This window comes from Eptatretus burgeri, chromosome 3 (assembly GCF_056783735.1).
Source record: "Eptatretus burgeri isolate ZD-2024b chromosome 3, Ebu_testis_v1, whole genome shotgun sequence".
Classification (NCBI taxonomy): Eukaryota; Metazoa; Chordata; class Myxini; order Myxiniformes; family Myxinidae; genus Eptatretus; species Eptatretus burgeri.
Genome location: NC_140963.1, coordinates 16,999,660 through 17,020,636, shown reverse-complemented (window position 1 = coordinate 17,020,636; position 20,977 = coordinate 16,999,660). Strand labels below are relative to the sequence as shown.

General features: G+C 43.7%; 1 protein-coding gene across 3 annotated transcripts in view; it reads right to left on the bottom strand.

Annotated features, from left to right (window-relative positions):
• The window catches only part of LOC147029458 (ikaros family zinc finger protein), a 34,684-nt gene extending 16,687 nt beyond the window's left edge, over positions 1-17,997 (bottom strand). For all 3 annotated transcript variants that reach the window (XM_085872514.1, XM_085872515.1, XM_085872516.1), the window contains exons 1-5: positions 17,778-17,997; positions 10,599-10,657; positions 4,346-4,456; positions 2,924-3,232; positions 881-1,048 (exon numbers count right to left, since the gene is read on the bottom strand). In XM_085872514.1, coding sequence (XP_085728640.1) covers positions 881-1,048; positions 2,924-3,232; positions 4,346-4,456; positions 10,599-10,638 — 628 coding nt within the window. In that variant the 5' untranslated portion in view covers positions 10,639-10,657; positions 17,778-17,997. The remainder of the gene's footprint in view (positions 1-880; positions 1,049-2,923; positions 3,233-4,345; positions 4,457-10,598; positions 10,658-17,777) is intronic.
• Between the last annotated feature and the right edge of the window lie 2,980 nt (positions 17,998-20,977).

Below are 20,977 nucleotides of genomic sequence, written 5' to 3'. Positions count from 1 at the left end.
AGGTGACCACGTGTGACTTCTTTAAGGTCACACCGAGGTGAACAGAGCTGCTATCCACCAGGAGCGACTCCTTGAGGAATATCTGCCTACGAGAGATTCCGATGAGAATCGTTCTACAGAGTAACCATGAAAAATATGCGTTTGCCTCATAACGTCACCAAATGACGTCATAATGTCTCAAGCTTGACATATCCAGAAAGCACTACACGATATGGTTCCTAAAACTTGAAAATTTGACCTTGGGGTCAAATATGTTTGACCTTAGGCGCGAACCATGAAGGTCAAGGCCAATCGCCACCAAAAATTAATCAGCTGAGCGCCAGACCATGAACTATATTCCCATGAAGTTTGAAGACGATCCGATCAAAATTACTCAAAAATAGGGGTTTCGTCGACTCCCCTGATTTGCGACAAAGTGACCTTGACCTTCAAAATTTTGTGCACTGAAAGGGACCTCTATAGGCCTCTGATATGCGAAGTTACAAAAATTTACAATGATAACTGTGCTCTGCAGAATTTTTTTATACGTGATTACAGACAAACAAACAAAACAAAAAAAATACAAGCTGACTAACATATCTTGCAAAAACTTCGTTTTGGCAAGATAATAAATAAAATATCCTGTAGATCCAATGCAAGGTTTCTTTTGTGATACGACATCCCTGCATGATAAATCCAATGCTTCCAAAAACCTTTAAAAACAATGTTTATCATCAAAAGCAATTTACTGTTTTTAAATTATTGGGAAGATGATTTCAGATTTTTTTTCCTTTTTTCCTTCAGATTTTCCTTTGGTTCACACTTCACTTTCATCAAGGAACAGCACAAGCAAATTCATCCAGGGTATAGGGGAGAGGAGGAAGGGGGCTGGAGGATATACCCGAATGAGTTCGGATGTGCCCCATCAGCGCGTCACGGCGCCGGCATGCGTAGCTACACAGCGAGCACTTGAAGGGTTTTTCATCCGTGTGTAGTTTCACATGACGCAAAAGATTCCCCTTCTGGGTAAACGAGGCACCACACTGGTTGCACTGGAATGGGCGCTCCCCTGGAAATAACATTAGACGTTGGTAAAAGAAGATTAGTTGTGATGTGCAACTAAATCAAAAACTCTTAGCAAGCTTTAGACTTTCAAAAACAGTGAGAGATTAAAATACATACTTGAACCCTGTAGACCATTGTTACTCAATTTAACGGTCATTAACGATCAAGGAAGAAGAAAAATCTAAGTTTTGTCAGAATTAGGTTAACCATTCCATGGATAAATAGAACGGGCACTCGGTAGAGCGCATACCTTCGCCGCCGCAACTTTTTTCCGGGCACATTTGAAAAACGTCATTTTAAAACGTCCATGACGTCACAACCGTCAATCCGATTGACGTCGAATTTGGTGTGTAACCTCCTTGAAGGCAGTCCAACAAAATGGAATGATAAACACTGAAAAATTAAAAAGTTGAAAAATGACGTCATCTTGTGACGTCATTTTGATGCACTTCCGGGGACGTCACGTCCAATCGGGGACTTCCATTCTGAAAGCTCGTAGTTCACTGAACGTTTTAACGTTGGTTTCATGTCAATAGCTCTATTAGATCTGAAGCTATGCCTACAAGTATATTTTGACCTTGACTACAGAGTTAATTGGCAAAACCTGTACATCAATAAACAGATATTTTGGTACTGATCCTAATGCCTGGATTTGGGAGACTTTGCTTTATAAATTATATAGATATTTGAATGTAAAATATCAGGACATTTTAGCCACAATTGAAAAACGTCATGTTCAAACGTCAATGACGTCATAACCGTCAGTCCGATCGAAGTCAAATTTGGTGTGTGACGTCCTTAAGGTAAGTCCTACAAAACGGTATGATCAAAACTGATGAGATCGAAAATTGAAAATTTACGTCATCGTGTGACGTCATTTCGACGCACTTCCGATGACGTTACGTCAAATTCGACACTACATATCCGAAAGGTATCTCGTCATGGAACAATATGGCGGTGGTTGCATGTCGATAACTGTATTATGAAGGAAGTTATGCTCAAAAGAGTGTTTTTGACCTTTTCATGACCTTGACCTTAACCTTTGACCCGATCGCTCCCAAAATCTAATCAAATCGTCCTTGGATACTCACGAATCATCCAACCAAATTTCATGCAATTAGGTTTAATACTTTCTGAGTTATGCGAATAACAAACAAACACACATATTCACAAATAAATAACTACACAGCGACCAAAACATAACCTTTCGCAGAATGCGAAGGTAACTAGAACATCACTCAGTGGAGTGTATACCTCCGCCAGGATGAACAGTTTACGTTTTGTATCCCACCGATAGGCTGGATCTGGATCCGGACCTGACCCAAAATCAAATGGGCTTGTTATCATCCAACCAACTTAGCCACCTCGTTTTGTCACATCTTGTTCACAACCACACAGTATATCATTTTTGGCCCCGTCTTTCAGTAGTGAAGAATCACTCTCATGTTCGAATCTTCACAAAAATTGAATCAATTAGTCCTTGTCACACACCAAACCTGTCCAGCAAATTTCATCTGAACAGTCTATAACTTTTTGATATATCATACTCAGAGACAGACAGAGACAGACAGACGTGCAAACAATCTCCATCCACCTTGGATGGTGCAGGTGATCAAGTAAATATATAAAAGCTTTTAAACAATAATAGAATGCCTGAAGATAAATTTGCTTCCTTATCCACATTGTGGAACAGAGTTCAGCTCATAATTTTGATTGTGTTTAAAAAAAAAAAAAAAAAAAAAAAAAAGGATGAAAATTCACAAGGTAAAGACAATTAGAAATTCTGCAATCAAAAAAGGTACAATGGTACACATTTTTATTTTCAAAAGTTGTTCAGTTGATTATACATTTGGAAGTGCCCTGCAGTATGATGACTCACCAGTGTGACTACGCTTGTGAACCATTAGGACGTTCGGCCCAATGCACACCATGCCGCAGATTTCACATGTTAATTTGTTGCTCGAAAGTCGACTTAGTCCTCCAGGTGCAGAACCTTGGATCCTGGGGCATCCAGGAGAACCAAAAGACCTATGCTCGGCCCAAGCTCCCGCAAAGCCTTCGGCTGAGATATCGTCAATGACCGGAGCATTCTCCAGACCATTGTTGAGGTAATCATGCACAAGAATAGGGTCTTCTTCTCCTTCCCCCTCTTCCTCATTTCCATCCACCTCCACCTTCACAAGGCTTCCTGAATAATGGCATCAGCAGCAAAGTGTCACTAAAGGGTACAACTGATATCCACGTTTTTCCTCAAATATAAATGGGTTGCCATTCAATTACGAAGATGTGCAATTCAAATCACCAAACAGACCCAAAAGACATCTGACCTAACTGAACAAGGCAATGAAAGTCAGAAAATAATTTTTCAGAGAAACAATTAAATCAACTGCAAAAGCCATTAGCTTACAAAGATGGGTATTTCAAAATGCTAAGTTACATTTCTCCCACATTACTGTGAGTCATAAGCAAGTCTCTTTCTGAACTACTTTTTCCAAACTCTGTGCACTTCAAAAAAAAAATATCGTGGGATTGTTCAGAAACCAAAAGTGAACTAAAGAATATTATAGTTGCTGCATCTGGAAACTTTAATTGGCTCGAGAGTCAAGGCTCGTGGGAGAGCGATAACAATTAATGGATCAGGATGCAACAGGAGAAATGGAACAGTAAAAGTGGGTTGGGGGGGAGGTGGGGGGGGGTTGCACAAAGGACAAAATAGACTGCTTTGCAGACAAGGTGCTGCATAAAGTTCACCATCCTTTGAAGGAGACGTTAAGCCAACTATTCCATCAGCGAGCATCCACTTGTGACGACGACGAAGATCCCTTTGGCCAGATGAAGCAATTCTATGTTGTATAGTTTTTAGCGACTTCTGATCAGAACCATATCGAATGGTATTGTAATACAAAGCATAACCTTTTGGATATCACCAAAATCTCTCATTTTCTAAACAGACTCGGAGATTCTACATTTTCACTGTGATGACAAAAATATGGAATGTGCATCGAGTGGTGGATGTGCAGTATCTTGTTATCTCTTCAACACCTGAGAATCATGCCATTCCTGTGTCTGGAAAGCCAAGATTCATAAATCTTAGTTTCCCAGACACAGGAATGTGATTTGACGTTGTGCAAGCTGCATACAAGGCTTTCGCACAAACAATTTTCAGAGCAGTACGTGCTTGAGCTCTAGTTTGGCTAAGCCATGACTCTTAATTAAATATTTCACTCACCAGAGAAGTGCAAAACAAAACCGAGTATCCCTATCCATCTGGGCAAACCTAAGCGTGTGACAGGGGCCTTACCTTGAAGGTCGTTTCCTGATGGAGAAACCGAACCAATTGGGCTGTTAGCACTGGGTCCGGTCGCCACCTCCACAAAAACCTTCTCGGGCAGCGAAAGCAATGACGTTCTGCCTATGGGAAAACCAGCAGGCCGTGCTGACGGACAAGAAGCCCTGACATCCGTGCAGCAAACACAACTCAATCAGGAAGAGATCAATCGATGAAACAACAATTAAATGAGATGCAAAAAAGGCGAAATAATTTCAAGTGAGAAACACAATGGCATTGTCACTCATTCCAAAGTAACGTTTCTAAATAATTTAAGGTAATTCCATCAGCTCACATCTGAACCTGGCTTGATGAAAATAATAATAAAGTAATATTTTAAGATAGCTGTGGTGATGTCAAAAAAAGAAGAGACAATCAAGCAGATACACTGTTTTGAGATACAAAGAACATGAACCAATAATTGTAATAGTTTTCAAATCTCAATCTTGGTTGGGTGCAGTGGTGTAATGGTGTAATGGTAATGGCACTCGACTAATCTCCTCCAGGTCGAAGACTCAAATTAAAGGCAACATGAAGGTAATTCGAATTTGCAGCGTAGTCGATGGTGAGCCATCGCAAATCCTCATGCTTTCCACCAAAGCAAAGTTGAAAGATGGCATAAAGTTCCAGCAGGATCAACTCAATTTTAAAGAGTTTAAAAGAAAAGCTCCCCGTTTTGACAAGTTGCCCCACTCCCTAGGGCATTAATCAGGGGGGGGAGGGGGGCGAAGGGGGGAGGGGTCAACTCCCAAAAGAAATAAACATTACATATTTCTTGCATCCCCCAATGTGGATTGCATACACAAAGTTTAATTTTAAAATGTGCCCATAAGGGCATTTTTTTGGTATTGACCTTTAACCCTACCCCAGGGGGCAAGGCCAAAATAATATTGCTCTTGTACCTTCTTGCCATGTTTTGATCATATTCATAACAACAAAGTTTGGTGACTTTTTAGGAGATAATGTGACGGACAAACAGACACACAGACAGACAGAGACAGCCAATTATAATATCCCCCATGGTTTTTTTTTTTTCATCCAAAAAGTGTGGGGATAATCATTGATATCATGACCTCATAGATCTTTGGGAAGCAATCTCTTTGCTTGGCCAAGTTAAGATAATCTGATCAAAATGCTGGTGACAACTTGGAGTTTGGCAAAAGACACGGAGGGACCTTCAACTTCCGCCAGCAATCAATGCTCGTAGACGAGTCCACAATCTAAATATCCATCCATGCAAACATCCATACTCGGGATGGTGCATTAATTTGTGAAACGTCCCAAATGTGAACCACCAATCCTATAGTTTATAATCAGGTCGAGAATCGAACCACGACTCGACAGCTTGGTGGAAAGGGGAATGTCAGCACCAATATATTGGAATTACCGCAATTTTCCGACTTGAACAAAACCACAAATTTGTTATGAAATGCATGGAATTTGTTTGTTACCATATATAATACTGTTGCAGCCATTGGATCTGCCAGTCGCCCGGACCGAATCCTGATGAACCACCTCAAAGCGGTCGCGACGGCTGACCGATTATATCGTTCTGAGCTGGATCATGGGCACATCTGCCACAATACCTGGCTCCAATGGAACCACCGAGCCAGTCAACGCGTCATGCTGATCGGTGCCTTGCGTCCGTTATTCTATTCGCAACTGAGCAGAATCGCCGGATGCAGGCACGGTCTCAGCCTGGGTGCTAAATCATCCGAACAAAGCCTGACCTATAAACGGGCATGTATAATTACACTAACGACCAAGATCTTTAATTAATCCAGCGACGAAGTGATTTTATAATGTATTTGAACACATGGGGTGGGAGTACAAAAAGCACTTCAGTGTAACGATAATCATTAATAATTCAAATCTGTACATGCTCACAACACAACGAACAAACAGCAGTTCCTTCAAGCCTCTGACATTCCTCAGGAGATAGACAAGAGATAAATAGCACAAGACAGAAATACTGCTGCTGTGACCGGCAGGACGCAACAAAACCCAAGCATTGACAGTCTGGCTGTCGGCAGTTCATGGCCATGGACTGAACCTGGCTTGAGGGATAAGGTTGGCATGGCCTGTCATGGGGATTGAGGGGAGGCATCATTGGAGCTGCAGTGACAAAAGCTTTGTTCTAGGAGGAACCCCATTGCAGCTGGCATGCAGGTTTCAGTGAAGTGCCGGGCACCTCCATTTATAGTTGCTGCCCCGACTGCGCAGACGTGACATACGAGCTAACTAGCGCCTCCTCGTTACTGACCCATACTCAGTTCATGAGTGGGGCATGACACCTTCCAACCTGCGACTCAGCGGTTTTCAACCTCCAACTCATTTGAATGCCTGGATAGCATTCACATTTCAGCTGCTACTACTCCACCTTCAAACCCATCCAAACATTGTCAAGTGAGCCTCATTGGGGTGGGGGGGGGGAGAACGCAGATCAAAAAATTCAATAACACTGCCTGCCATACCATGTGTCCAATGAAATTGAAATAAATAAATAAAATAAATTGTGTTCCCCATCAGCACGAGATCATAATTGTGAAGGCTCATGTTGATTGATTAAGCAGTTCCAGTGAAAACATCATTTCAGATTTTTCTTCAATCCAATATGGCTGCTAAACCATGTGACATCAATTATTCCTCAACGAACTTGTAAACCCAAGGCTTGGGGAACATTTGTGTGAAGTCTCCCCTCGATTTGTCTCGCCATTCTGGAGAAGATTATTTTTTAGGTTTTCGGGTAAATCCAATATGGCACCGAATCACGCGACCAATGTCATCAATTTTTTTTTTCTTTGCCTGTGGACCATTTTATCCTCATATCAGGTCAGGTGAGGCATGGGAGCATGCACCAGAGCAGCGCATCGCTGCGTCCACTTTCCACCGGTACTCCAAGGGCCTCTGTCTGGCCATCCCCATCTCCCTGAGATGCTAATCAACCTGCTGCAACCACGTGGCACGTGGTCGGCCCATTGGCCTCCTCCACTCACGAGGCTCCCCTGCTGAGAGAATCTGGTAAACAGGATCAATATCAGGAAAACAGGCCACATGTCCATAAAGCTGCAGCCGAAGCTCACAGAGTGTGCAGGTAACAAATCTCATCTGAGTCTCTCTCAGCAACCGCTTGCTGAACACAAAGACCGACCAGCGATAGCCAAGGACTCTCCGAAGAGACCAGGTACCAAAGAAATTAAGTCCATCTCAGATCCCGAGTCAGAGTCCAAGTCTCACATCCGCAGAGCAAGACTGGAAGTACCAAGGACCTGAAGACTCGGACTTTCATCTTCCTGCACAGGTACAGAGAGTGCCACACCCCGTGATTCAGTGAATTCCTGACACCCCAGGAATGACCCAGATGTCTATTGACCTCTGGCTCATAGCCAGCAGAGACATGAATATCACTGCCAAGGTGAGTTAACCTCTCCGTGACGTCAACATCCTTGCCACAAACAGGAAACAGCATCCAAGATGTCATCGAAAGCCTGGATCTTAGTTAAGAACCAGGAAACCCGTAATCCCAGTGACTCGGACTCCTCATTCAGCACCTCGACGGCCCCAAAAATGATATCCAGTCTACACAAGGATCACTGTCCTTGTCATCACCAACGGACTTGGCGCCCGTTTTGGCCAGTGACAGAGGCAACGAGCGCATTTGCACGCCAAAACCATCCAGTGAGGGAGAGCGGGTCGCGAGGAGGCGGCTTCTCCCCTCTGGAGAAGGAGATAATTGTCGGCACGATCGGATGAGAGAAAAGTGTCGGAGCTGGTGTCAGGGCTAGTGTTGGTGGTGCTCGTGGTTGATCGAAGTGTCGGAGTTCATGGTTCCTGAGGTGGTGGTCGTGTTGTTGGTCGACCACCCGCTCCCCGTTCTGGCCTGCTGGGAGCTCCTTGGTGGTCACCGGTCTTCCCCCCTGGTCTTCTCCTCGGCGTGAAGCTGACCGTGTGGGTTTGGGTCCCTCCACGTGGTTCGCAAAGGAGCTCACAGGCCCTTCGACGACCCGAGCTCCAAAAGTGCGATCGACCAGCCGCGCACTCGCAGCCAGGTAGCCAGCCATTCTGACTCCCAGACAAACTATCCTCCTCGGCTGGAGAGCCGAATAAAGACTCGACGGGTTCCATTTCTTTTTTTGGGTGTGAATGTCTGTGTGCATGCCTGTGTGGTCAAGTAAAATCGTGTAAGTGCTTTCTTTTGCTCATTGTACATTACATTTCTCATTCGGATAACTCTGCTCTTTGTGTGTTCCCTTCCCCACATTGTAAATAAATCCCCTCTTGTTGAATATCCCAGCTCGTCCTTGTCTTTTCAATCACTGGTTTGCCACGTTGCGAACGGGAATGAGGAGGCCTCATTGTTGCCGTAATCGTGCAATTGGCCGGCAGGGTTCTGGTACTCTCCGCTCGGGGTACGACTCTGATCCGGCTCATACAGATCCTGCCGAGGGTGAATTTCCCCGGTAGTTTGACGACGTTGGTATTTAGGTATATTGAAATTGGCAATTGACCCTACCCCACGTGGTCGACCTATTGGCGATCTTCGGTCCGATAAGGGACCCGTGCCCTTTCGGATTTATCTGAAAGGTACGACCTAAATTCCGGGGTGTTCAGTGGAGCCGACTCTGCTGCTCCCCCTGGGGGTCGTGCTCACCACCGAGACCCAGCCCCACAACAAGATCACACCAAATGAGGGCCGTTCAATGTCAAGTGCACAAATTTTTCAGCGAAATTTTTACACATAGTCTCAGATTTCACTCTCTTTTTTTTTGTGCAAGTGTTTGTATCCACGGGAAAACATTGTGTCAATTTTCAGACCTGGGGGCCCATTTTAGGGACCCCCATATTTGGTCGCCCCGAGTTGACCCACAATCTTCCAGTGGCCATATCACAGGTTGTCGTGGTCTGATTTGGATGATCTTGGTATCAAAATGCTTGTAAAAGCGAGATCTTTCGAATCGCGTAAAGTAAAATCACTCCGAAACAGTAATTCAAAAAGTTATAGTTTGGGGTGCCCTTTGACCTTGGGCCCCCGCCCCCCAGCCAAACCGATGATCCCGATTTTTTTTGTGTGAGAATACCCCTTCATATACTCTAACACCTCAGCATAAATTAACATGGGATTTAGACCACATAAATGTGTGTGTACGTGTGTGTGTGTACGTGTGTGTGTGTACGTGTGTGTGTGTACGTGTGTGTGTGTACGTGTGTGTGTACGTGTGTGTGTACGTGTGTGTGTACGTGTGTGTGTGTACGTGTGTGTGTGTACGTGTGTGTGTGTACGTGTGTGTGTACGTGTGTGTACGTGTGTGTGTACGTGTGTGTGTGTACGTGTGTGTGTGTACGTGTGTGTGTGTACGTGTGTGTGTGTACGTGCGTGTGTGTACGTGTGTGTGTGTACGTGTGTGTACGTGTGTGTGTGTACGTGTGTGTACGTGTGTGTGTGTACGTGTGTGTGTACGTGTGTGTGTACGTGTGTGTGTACGTGTGTGTGTACGTGTGTGTGTACGTGTGTGTGTTATAACAGGAGAGAAGCACTCAGATGATTCAAGATTCCTCACTCATCGGGAACCAACTTTGGGGGGCCCCTAAAATGGGCCCCGATTGACCCACAGGTCTAAAAGTTGGTATTTTGAGTTTTTTCACCCAAGTGAATAAATGACCAACATATGGGGAGAAAATGAGGAATTAGTGTCAGGAGGGTGTGTACACGTGACATGGAATGCCCCACGAGCTACAAGTGGAGGCTCTCAGGGGTTCAGTGAAGATTTTGAAAAGAGCCCTTGGAACGAGGACATCAGAACAGTTTCACATTTTGGTTCACGAATAATGATTGTTGCATCCTGCATGCACGGACTGTTTTGGCAGTTCAATAACCTATGGGAGAAATCTAAATTATGTTAACCAGTGTTGTAGAGACAGGCGGAATACAGATTCTGTCTGGAGAAGAAATTGCGCTTCCTGCTGGAGCACAGCTTTCATTAACTTGGCCATTTGCAAAGCACACACTTTTGGTGTGGTGTAACCACACACACACACACACACACACACACACACACACACACACACACACACACACACACACACACACACACACACACACACACACACACACACACACACACACACACACACACACACACACACACACACACACACACAGCAGTGGGCCAAATATATACGTCTGGAACAGAACCAAGTTGTTGTTTTTTAAAAAGGCCTATCTTACCTGTGACCAGAGTATGTCCATTTGCCTCTTCAGTTTCCATCTTTCGGTTTCAACAACCTCTGCGAAAAAGAAACACATAGGATTTCACAAAAATGGAATTTGGAATTTGTCAAAGTTTACCATTTCCATTCATATGTTTTTATAACCCTTCTGAAGGCTCGCAGAGAGACATTAGATGGGATCTGAACATTTAGTCATCATAAATAGCTGTAGACATGGTTTTCAAACTAATTTAGTTTGTGTTAATTTCCTCATCCTGAGTATGATTAATGAGGAACCTTGTTTGAATCATATATTGAAGTGCGATGGTATTTGCACATAAACAGAAGCTCAGCTATTTACAATTCATAATTTGATCAATGTGAACATTACTTCCTTAATCATAATAAAATACGATGATGTTAAATGAGACTACCTGTTCTCATAAAAAAAAAACCACTGTCTATCCTCTTGAACTGTGTGTCTGTTGCTTTTTCAGTGGCAATCACGAAGAAAGCGCAGATCTGTTGCCTCTTGTTCCAAACAGTTGTCAGAGACTACCCCAGGTAATTAATTATTTATCTCTCTGACTGAAACCAATATATGAGAGTAAGGATTTATTTACTTATTTATTGACAATACAATATACTCTGATACCTCCTTCAGTATTCACACTGTGTTATATAATATTAATACGTGTGGGTGCGTGCGAGTGTTATAACAGGAGAGAAGCACTCAGATGATTCAAGATCCTCACTCTCAGACTCAAACATGATATTATATAATCTGTTGTCGATATTTTAATGTGTAATGCATTGTATTGCTGCGGGCCAGGTTCCGGTGGCGAGAATGACCACTACTTGGGGGAAGTTACGTCGTCTCCCACCAGACTCCCGGAATTGTAGGACGTCGCTCACGGATAATTCCATGATGCGGCGGGTCGCTTAACCGACCGTGGACGCCAATACCTCAACCGCGTAGCATAGGGTCTTTTTGTCTAGAATCAATTTACCTAATTAACCACGTGGTTTCGACTACCAGAGAACCACGCCCTCGGTATGCCTTGCCCGAACCGGATCACTCCACCAACTATGGTAGAGTACCAAATACCAACTCTGGATCGGATGCAGCCGAGCGGAACTACCAAAGACATACCGGCTGGAATAAACAGATTATCGGGGATAAAGACCCGGCTAAACTCAGATCCGAACCATGCTGGAACAATGAAGGAAAAGAAAAAACGAACTGGGAACATTTCTAAAATAATTTATTTACACTAAGCGAGGAAATTTATGTGGTACAGGAACAGGTTTATTGGTGTGTTGTGCAGGGGACAGAAGAGAGATGTAGTGCGACAATTTTACAGCAACTTACAAAAGAGGACACAGAGCAGACTTGTCGCGAGAATAATACAGGCAAGATTAAAAATGATCAAATAACTTATACAATGCTACTTATAAGACAGGTGCCACACACTCAGACAAAATAAACCCAGTTGAATGGCAAAGGACTTTTGCAGCCACAGAGGGAGGGAGCTGAGTTCGCAGTTCTTTAGGTACCTGAACGTTCCGAGAGAAGGGACACTTTGTGGTGCGGCACCCGACAGAGGTCATGCAGTTCGGCCCACAGCCGTACGTGTGGAGACCATGTCGGCGAAGGAGCCCTGGTGGAGAGTACGGAGTCCAAGGTAGAACAGGGCAGCAGACAGGACCCAACGAGAGACCCAGTCAAGGTGGGTCGACTCGGACCAACTCAACCAACGACCTTCCTTCTTTCTTTGCAACCAGCCAACGAACCCTCCGACTCTCTCACTCGCAACCAGCCAACGAACCCTCCGACTCTCTCACTCTCAACCGACAAACCCTCCGACTCCCTCACTCTCAAACAACAAACCCTCCGATTCCCTTACTCTCAACCAACAAACTCTCCGACTCTCTCAGCACCACACTCTGAGGATGGTGTCGTAATTTATAGATCCCAAAGGTCGGGGAGGGGCCTTGGCGAAGCTGACGTCACCGTCCGCCCTGATTGGACAGGGCCTTCATGGGGTCCGCCCTTTCTGGGCGGAATTTCGGCCAGGCCGGGAAATCCCGCCCACTCCACGCGTGTTTGAGGAAGGTGGACGGTGGTACCACCAAGATTGAATTGGAACGTTTGGGGAAGCCGAAAAGGAACTGCGGACGTGAAGATTCTGCCTCGGAACGAGCCTCCGGAGACAGCAGATGGACAATGGTGCTCTGTGGCCAGAAAACCGAGGACTGCAAGCGCTATGGTACCGTGGATCGTAATGGATGGGATATAAAGATTTATTAATCTAACTAAAAAAACACCGCAACACACCCCCTTTTGCTTTCCCACTACACACAAGGAGGAGTTCTATCTGCACATATACTTAATGGCATAACCAACTTCGGGACAACTGTATGTTTGTATGCATATGGTTCCTAGAACCATAACAGTACGTTTTAAGTATTAACTAGCAGATACCCGTCTACGACGGGTATGGGGGACACGACGGATCACAATACTTGGTTACAAAAGTTTCTTTGGATGTTTTGCACCGCATTCAACTGCTCAGTTCATATTGGTGGCGTGTCTGGGTGCCCATGGTAGTGTTTGAGACCAGTCGCTTTAGATTGTTGGCCTAGACACATACAGTAGTGCCGGATGAGTAACACAAACGATTTGACATATTCATCATTTCTATATTACCTCCATCAACAGATTAACAACACGGCAGGATAAAAGTCGTAAATGCCGAGTTGAACAAACGTCATGAACTCATGGACTTGGTTAAGTAAAGCACGTCGTCTGGGACCCAGCCATTGATTTTGTTGAGGAATGAACTGTATTTTTGTAATTGCCAACAATGTCCTGAATTAAAGATACCCTGTGTTGAGAACCGAGTTGATTGAAATTTTATATAGTCCCTCTTTTAAAGTGTGAATAATACGCTCAATAATAACTGGCTTTTCTTATTTCGTCATAATGCTGTATCATGCAATTTAGTTATATTTAAGAAAATTCATAAATGTTTTGTTGTAGAACTCTGCTCCCTCATCATGCCACAAATTTATAAGGTTTTCTCTTGCAGTTATTAAATATCTGTTGGAATACTAACATAAGAGTTTTGCCTGTTTTGTTTTTCAAACGAACAACCCATGCATATCTACTCCTCAAATCAATAACAGTTAAAAGCATACTTGTTCCCCTTATCATTGAGTTCAATCAAGTCAGCAGACCAGATATAATGAACTTCTTTGGAAAAAAAAAAAACCTTCCTTCTTTTAAACTTTGCGATTATTGGTTTATGTAATTCAACAGATAATTGCTCTTCAATCTTGATGACACCATCAGAGCTTCATAGTTTGATAACCAAGTCCAAGTCTCAATTTAGCACTCATCATCTTCTTCACAATGAACCTATCAACTTTTTCTCTCAAGGTTGGATTTCGTATCAAAGACAAATATACATTTCTCGATTCTCTTCTTGTTTTTCTTGCAACGTCGTGCTATTTCTAAAATCAATATCGTGCATCATACACACTTCATCAACCCAATTTAGAGGTTTAGACCAAGGTTTAGGATTGTTAGCCTCATCTAATCTTTTATCCAAGTTTGTGCCCAGGCCACAGAAAGAATACCCCGGTCGATGCAATTCCCCTGGAATTCCAGTTGCTGTAAATTAGCTTCCTGATAAAAAAAAAAAAATTGTTCATCCCCCCCAAGTTTTTGTTTGGAGATGAATTTGCTCTTTTTAGAGCCACACACCGAACATACCACTTTTTGTATAATCCTATTATTTTTACTTTTAACATACGAGATACGTTTAGTATCGGCTTTATTTTTACATTTAAGACAATAACTCATATATTTATGAGAAAAATTCCAACAGAATGCAAAAACCTTTTTAGTTTCCAACATATACAATTCTGTATTTGGTAAAACAATGGAAAATATAAGGAACAGACAAAAATGTAAGACTTGTTACGACTTGGGAGCAGGCGGAGAAGTTGATAAATAAACCAAGCTTTGAAAAGAGTAAAAATATTTCCAGATACTTTTTGTGCTGTTCATTTGAATAAACCGATTTATGTGGGAACAACTGTTTTAGATCTTTCAAAGTATTTAATAAATGATTAATTTTATAAAAAAAAAATCGAAAGAAAATACATGATGAGAATACTGTATTGCTATATTTACATATGGATAGCTTCATACAAGAGATAACTACAGATGATGTCCATAAAGATATGAAAGATGAAGAAGATATTTATGATCCTAATAATGCACTCTTTTCAAATAAGAATAAAAAGGTTATTGGTAAATTTAAAGATGAATTAGGTGAAAAGATACTAAGTTAATTTATAGGTGTTAGGTCAAAGGCATATGCTTATAAATACTCAATTGGAGGGATAAATGAATGCAAATGTGAAAAGAAACTTAAAGGTCTGAAGAAGAGGGTATTAAAAGCAACCATGAACTTTCAACATTACCTTGAATGTACATGGAAGAGAAAGGGCGTTTATAGAGAGATTAATCATATTATAGAAAATAGAAACATGAAACATTCTCATGGACCGTAAGTTAGAAAGCTCTAACAGCATTTGAGGATAAAAGATATAGAATGAGTGATGAAATAAATACATTACCTTATGGGTTTAAAGGGATATAAATACAAATATTAATAAAAATGGGGTTTGGGGGTTCTAACAGGCGATCACCACCTTTTTTCTTTAATGGTTTATAAAATGATAAAAACAAACAATAAGCAAACCAAAGAGTGGAGAAAAATCATAGTCTTCGTATTAAAATGGAAAACAAAACGAATGTGAGAACCATAAAATAAGTCATATTGAAGAAATAATAGGGGTAAAAGTATATCAAACAAATAAGCAGATAAATTAAAATTCAAATAAATTAGAGGATGTAAAGAAAATAAACATCTTTGATGGTTGTTAAGAAATCAACAGAAAAATAATCTGCTATAATCTTAAGATATGTGGATCAGGAGGTGCTTGGACAAGAGCATTAAGAGAGGTTTGTCATTTCATATCTGCTCAACAAAGAACCAAGTTCAGGTATACTTGATGGTGATGATGTTATCAGAAAACCAAGTCATTCCCTAAAATAGAACATAAACAAATATTTATGAGATCTCAATTTGGTCAAAGTAATGATCACATGGAAGGAAGGTGAAGCCCAGCCCTGCAGCGTAGTAGTGTCAAAAGGGAGGTACTTGAAGAAGTAATGTGTTCCAGCTTGAAAATGAGAAATATGAGAGCGTATGGTGAGTGAATATTGCAATTGAGAAACGTGACATTACTGCGTCAAACCCTCCCTTTTGACACGACTGACCTTATATTTTTGCAAATAAATTTCAATTAAATATATCACCAATATTTCCAAAAAAAATTGTACGAAAGAAATGTGTTTGTTTCATGATTGGCGTAAATTATGACAACAGCAAATCTGTAATGTCAATCTCTGCAAGGATGGGTAGCCGATCGTAGCGAGCCGATCCATGCAAGTTACAAATATATTTGGAGAAAATAAATGTTTGCATTATAATGGTATAAATCATGACAATGTAGGAAATAGGTAATGTAAATCTATCTCTGTAACGTGTGGAGAGACGAGCATAGTGAGCCAATCCACGCAACCCCACCCCCTCCTCCCTTCGCCGTTCAACCCCACCCCCTCCTCCCTTCGCCGTTCAACCCCACCCCCTCCTCCCTTCGCCGTTCAACCCCACCCCCTCCCTTCGCCGTTCAACCCCACCCCCTCCTCCCTTCGCCGTTCAACCCCACCCCCTCCTCCCTTCGCCGTTCAACCCCACCCCCTCCTCCCTTCGCCGTTCAACCCCACCCCCTCCTCCCTTCGCCGTTCAACCCCACCCCTCCTCCCTTCGCCGTTCAACCCCACCCCCTCCTCCCTTCGCCGTTCAACCCCACCCCTCCTCCCTTCGCCGTTCAACCCCACCCCCTCCTCCCTTCGCCGTTCAACCCCACCCCCTCCTCCCTTCGCCGTTCAACCCCACCCCCTCCTCCCTTCGCCGTTCAACCCCACCCCCTCCTCCCTTCGCCGTTCAACCCCACCCCTCCTCCCTTCGCCGTTCAACCCCAACACCTCCTCCCTTCGCCGTTCAACCCCACCCCCTCCTCCCTTCGCCGTTCAACCCCACCCCCTCCTCCCTTCGCCGTTCAACCCCACCCCCTCCTCCCTTCGCCGTTCAACCCCACCCCCTCCTCCCTTCGCCGTTCAACCCCACCCCCTCCTCCCTTCGCCGTTCAACCCCACCCCCTCCTCCCTTCGCCGTTCAACCCCACCCCCTCCTCCCTTCGCCGTTCAACCCCACCCCCTCCTCCCTTCGCCGTTCAACCCCACCCCCTCCTCCCTTCGCCGTTCAACCCCACCCCCTCCTCCCTTCGCCGTTCAACCCCACCCCCTCCTCCCTTCGCCGTTCAACCCCACCCCCTCCTCCCTTCGCCGTTCAACCCCACCCCTCCTCCCTTCGCCGTTCAACCCCACCCCCTCCTCCCTTCGCCGTTCAACCCCACCCCCTCCTCCCTTCGCCGTTCAACCCCACCCCCTCCTCCCTTCGCCGTTCAACCCCACCCCCTCCTCCCTTCGCCGTTCAACCCCACCCCTCCTCCCTTCGCCGTTCAACCCCACCCCCTCCTCCCTTCGCCGTTCAACCCCACCCCCTCCTCCCTTCGCCGTTCAACCCCACCCCTCCTCCCTTCGCCGTTCAACCCCACCCCCTCCTCCCTTCGCCGTTCAACCCCAACCCCTCCTCCCTTCGCCGTTCAACCCCAACCCCTCCTCCCTTCGCCGTTCAGCCCCAACCCCTCCTCCCTTCGCCGTTCAACCCCAACCCCTCCTCCCTTCGCCGTTCAACCCCAACCCCTCCTCCCTTCGCCGTTCAACCCCACCCCCTCCTTTCCCTATTCAAACTCTTACTCCTTTCACCCATTGCAACGTTCGTGGTTAAGTTCATGACCATAAAGCAATTTATATAAATACCCCCCTCCCCCATAATAATAATAATATCGACAGATACATTGCACAAAGCAAGGTTCAACCAAAGAAGCAGCTTGGTATTAAGACAAGTGAATGAAAAAAAAGACACGTTGTAAATCATCCCGTTCCAAGAGGCCTTCATAGTTCAGGCCATACTGTTCCTCCGAGAGCACTCACCGGCCACCTTCGATCACCTGTATTTCTCTTCCAGCTTCTTAAATTGGACTCCTCCCAACTACGTCTCAGAAATCCAGTTTCCGGGTCGTGGCCTCAATAAAAACTCTATGTGTGATTTCAGAAATGTAAATAAATAACCACAAACACCGACTTATCAATATAGCGATAGAATCAGCAAACACCAACAGCACCCTCCAGACGCTTCTTCTTCTCCTCTTATTCTTCTTCTTCTTTTTGATTAAAATCGAGTTTAATTTTTCTCGTTTATCGACGCTTACAGGCGTTGCTAACATATATCAGATGTATTACGTCACAAACGTTATATAATTGTGAAGTCATCGTCAATTTAGTTTCAGAAGCCGAAGAACAGTAAAGATGGGGGTGGTGAGATCACATCCGAGCTGTACATAAAGGAAGAGTACACCCTGTGTTAACAAATTTGTTTACACTCTTCTGTACATTCATTTTGTTTGAATCGACGTTTCTCACGTCATTGTCTCAGGTCCTCACAGTCTTATGAATGCAACGTGTTCAATTCTTCATTCATGTTTTGGACGTGCTCGGACGGTAAGAGTGTAATTGGGGGCATTTACCTTCTCACCTGAAGCTGACCCTCTTCGTGCGTTCAGTGACGAGGTCTACCTGGTGTTGGCTTAGCTAGCTCTGGTAACTAAACAAACCAGGGATTCGATTTACCATCCTCTTTACAGTGTTGGTGGCGCCGATCAAGCAATCTTGGCAAGGGCGAAGCTGGGTAGTCTGCCATTTCCTTCCCAGTGTTGTTTCTCGATGCTCGACGCCATAAAATGCTGAGTGTCGAGCAAGACAACGGATCACGGACCGTTTTTAATCTGGTATCACCCCGTCGGGGTTCGAACCACCGACCTCATCTGCCGAGATGAGTTGGTGGACGTTAAAAATCTCGTTAAACGTGGACAAATCCCGTTAAACGTGGACAAATCCCGTTAAACATGGACAAATCCCGTTAAACATGGACAAATCCCGTTAAACATGGACAAATCCCGTTAAACATGGACAAATCCCATTAAATGTGGACAAATCCCGTTAAACATGGACAAACCCCGTAAAACATGGACAAACCCCGTAAAACATGGACAAATCCCGTTAAACGTGGACAAATCCCGTTAAACATGGACAAATCCCGTTAAACATGGACAAATCCCGTTAAACATGGACAAAGGACGATAAAAACCCAGTTAAACATGGACAAATCCCGTTAAACATGGACAAATCCCGTTAAACATGGACAAACCCCGTAAAACATGGACAAATCCCGTTAAACGTGGACAAACCCCGTTAAACGTGGACAAACCCCGTTAAACATGGACAAACCCCGTTAAATATGGACAAACCCCGTTAAACATGGACAAACCCTGTTAAACATGGACAAATCCCGTTAAACATGGACAAACCCCATGAAACATGGACAAATCCCGTTAAGCATGGACAAATCCTGTTAAACATGGACAAACCCCGTTAAACATGGACAAATCCCGTTAAACATGGACAAACCCCGTTAAACATGGACAAACCCCGTTAAACATGGAGAAATCCCGTTAAACATGGACAAATCCCGTTAAACATGGAGAAATCCCGTTAAACATGGACAAACCCCATTAAACATGGACAAACCCCGTTAAACATGGACAAATCCCGTTAAACATGGACAAATCCCGTGAAACATGGACAAATCCCGTTAAACATGGAGAAATCCCGTTAAACATGGACAAACCCCATTAAACATGGACAAAACCCGTTAAACGTGGACAAACCCCGTCAAACATGGAAAAATCCCGTTAAACATGGACAAATCCCATTAAACATGGAGAAAGGACGTAAAAACCCCCGTTAAACATGGACAAATCCCGTTAAACATGGAGAAAGGACGTTAAAAACCCCGTTAAACATGGACAAATCCCGTTAAACATGGACAAAGGATGTTAAAACCCCCGTTAAACATGGACAAATCTCGTTAGACATGGACAAAGGACAATAAAAAACCCCATTAAACATGGACAAATCCTGTTAAACATGGACAAATCCCGTTAAACATGGACAAATGACGTTAAAACCCCCGTTAAAAATGGACAAATCTCATTAGACATGGACAAAGGACGTCAAAAACCCCTTTAAACATGGACAAACCCCGTTAAACATTGACAAACCCCGTTAAACATGTACAAATCCCGTTAAACATGTACAAATCCCGTTAAACATGGACAAATCCCGTTAAACATGGACAAACCCTGTTAAACATGGACAAACCCCGTTAAACATGGACAAACCCCGTTAAACATGGACAAATCCCGTTAAACATGGACAAACCCCATTAAACATGGACAAACCCCGTTGTGGGGGAAAAATTTATATTAATGTATTTTAAATTGTAACAAATGGAGTTTCAGAAATGTAACTTTTATGCTGCAAATTGAATTGGCTGTCATTTCTGGCCAAAAGACTTTTGCCCTAAATGATAAGAAATGTGTTGTTCTGGAGCAGAGTGACCGAGCTGATAAATGAACCTTTGCTTGGAAAATGTACGAAGTGGCTTTTTGTCTAAAGGACACGTTTACAGTCTGGGTGAATATCCCCCAACCTCTCTCTCATGGAAGTATAAAATATTTTGAAAGGCACATTGTTCTCAGTGCAAGCACGTGAGGAAGTATAGTTTGTCAGTGGCTTGTACTCCTTGGAACTGACCAAGTACCAAGTTAGAATAAAACTCTCTGATGTCATGTGGAAGTGAATTGAATCGGGTTGGTCTAACTGTTAACTAAAGTAAAAATAAATGAAATAGAACCAAATAATATTGCAATCAAATGGGGATTCTTAAGTTCATTGCACAAGGGTGAGAAGTGTATGGTGCATAATTAGAAAATAAATTGTTTCACAAGGAAGGACTTGTGTGGACATCAGTTTTATCAGTGTCGATAGGGTTTTTGTAGGATTTTATAATCAAATCGGACAAACGTTAAACTCTGTCTGAAGTCAAATAGGATTCCACAATCGGCCAGTTAGAATCCTTCAGGAGGACAACGATCACAACAAGGTGGGTTTAAAAAATCCACATCAGTTGGCGCCGAGACTCGGATTCGAACCGATGTTGGTGCGGTGCTCGTGACCGGAGTTGCTTAATCTGCCGGAGGCAGTGCCTGGAGGAACAACAAGTGCTTGAGCGA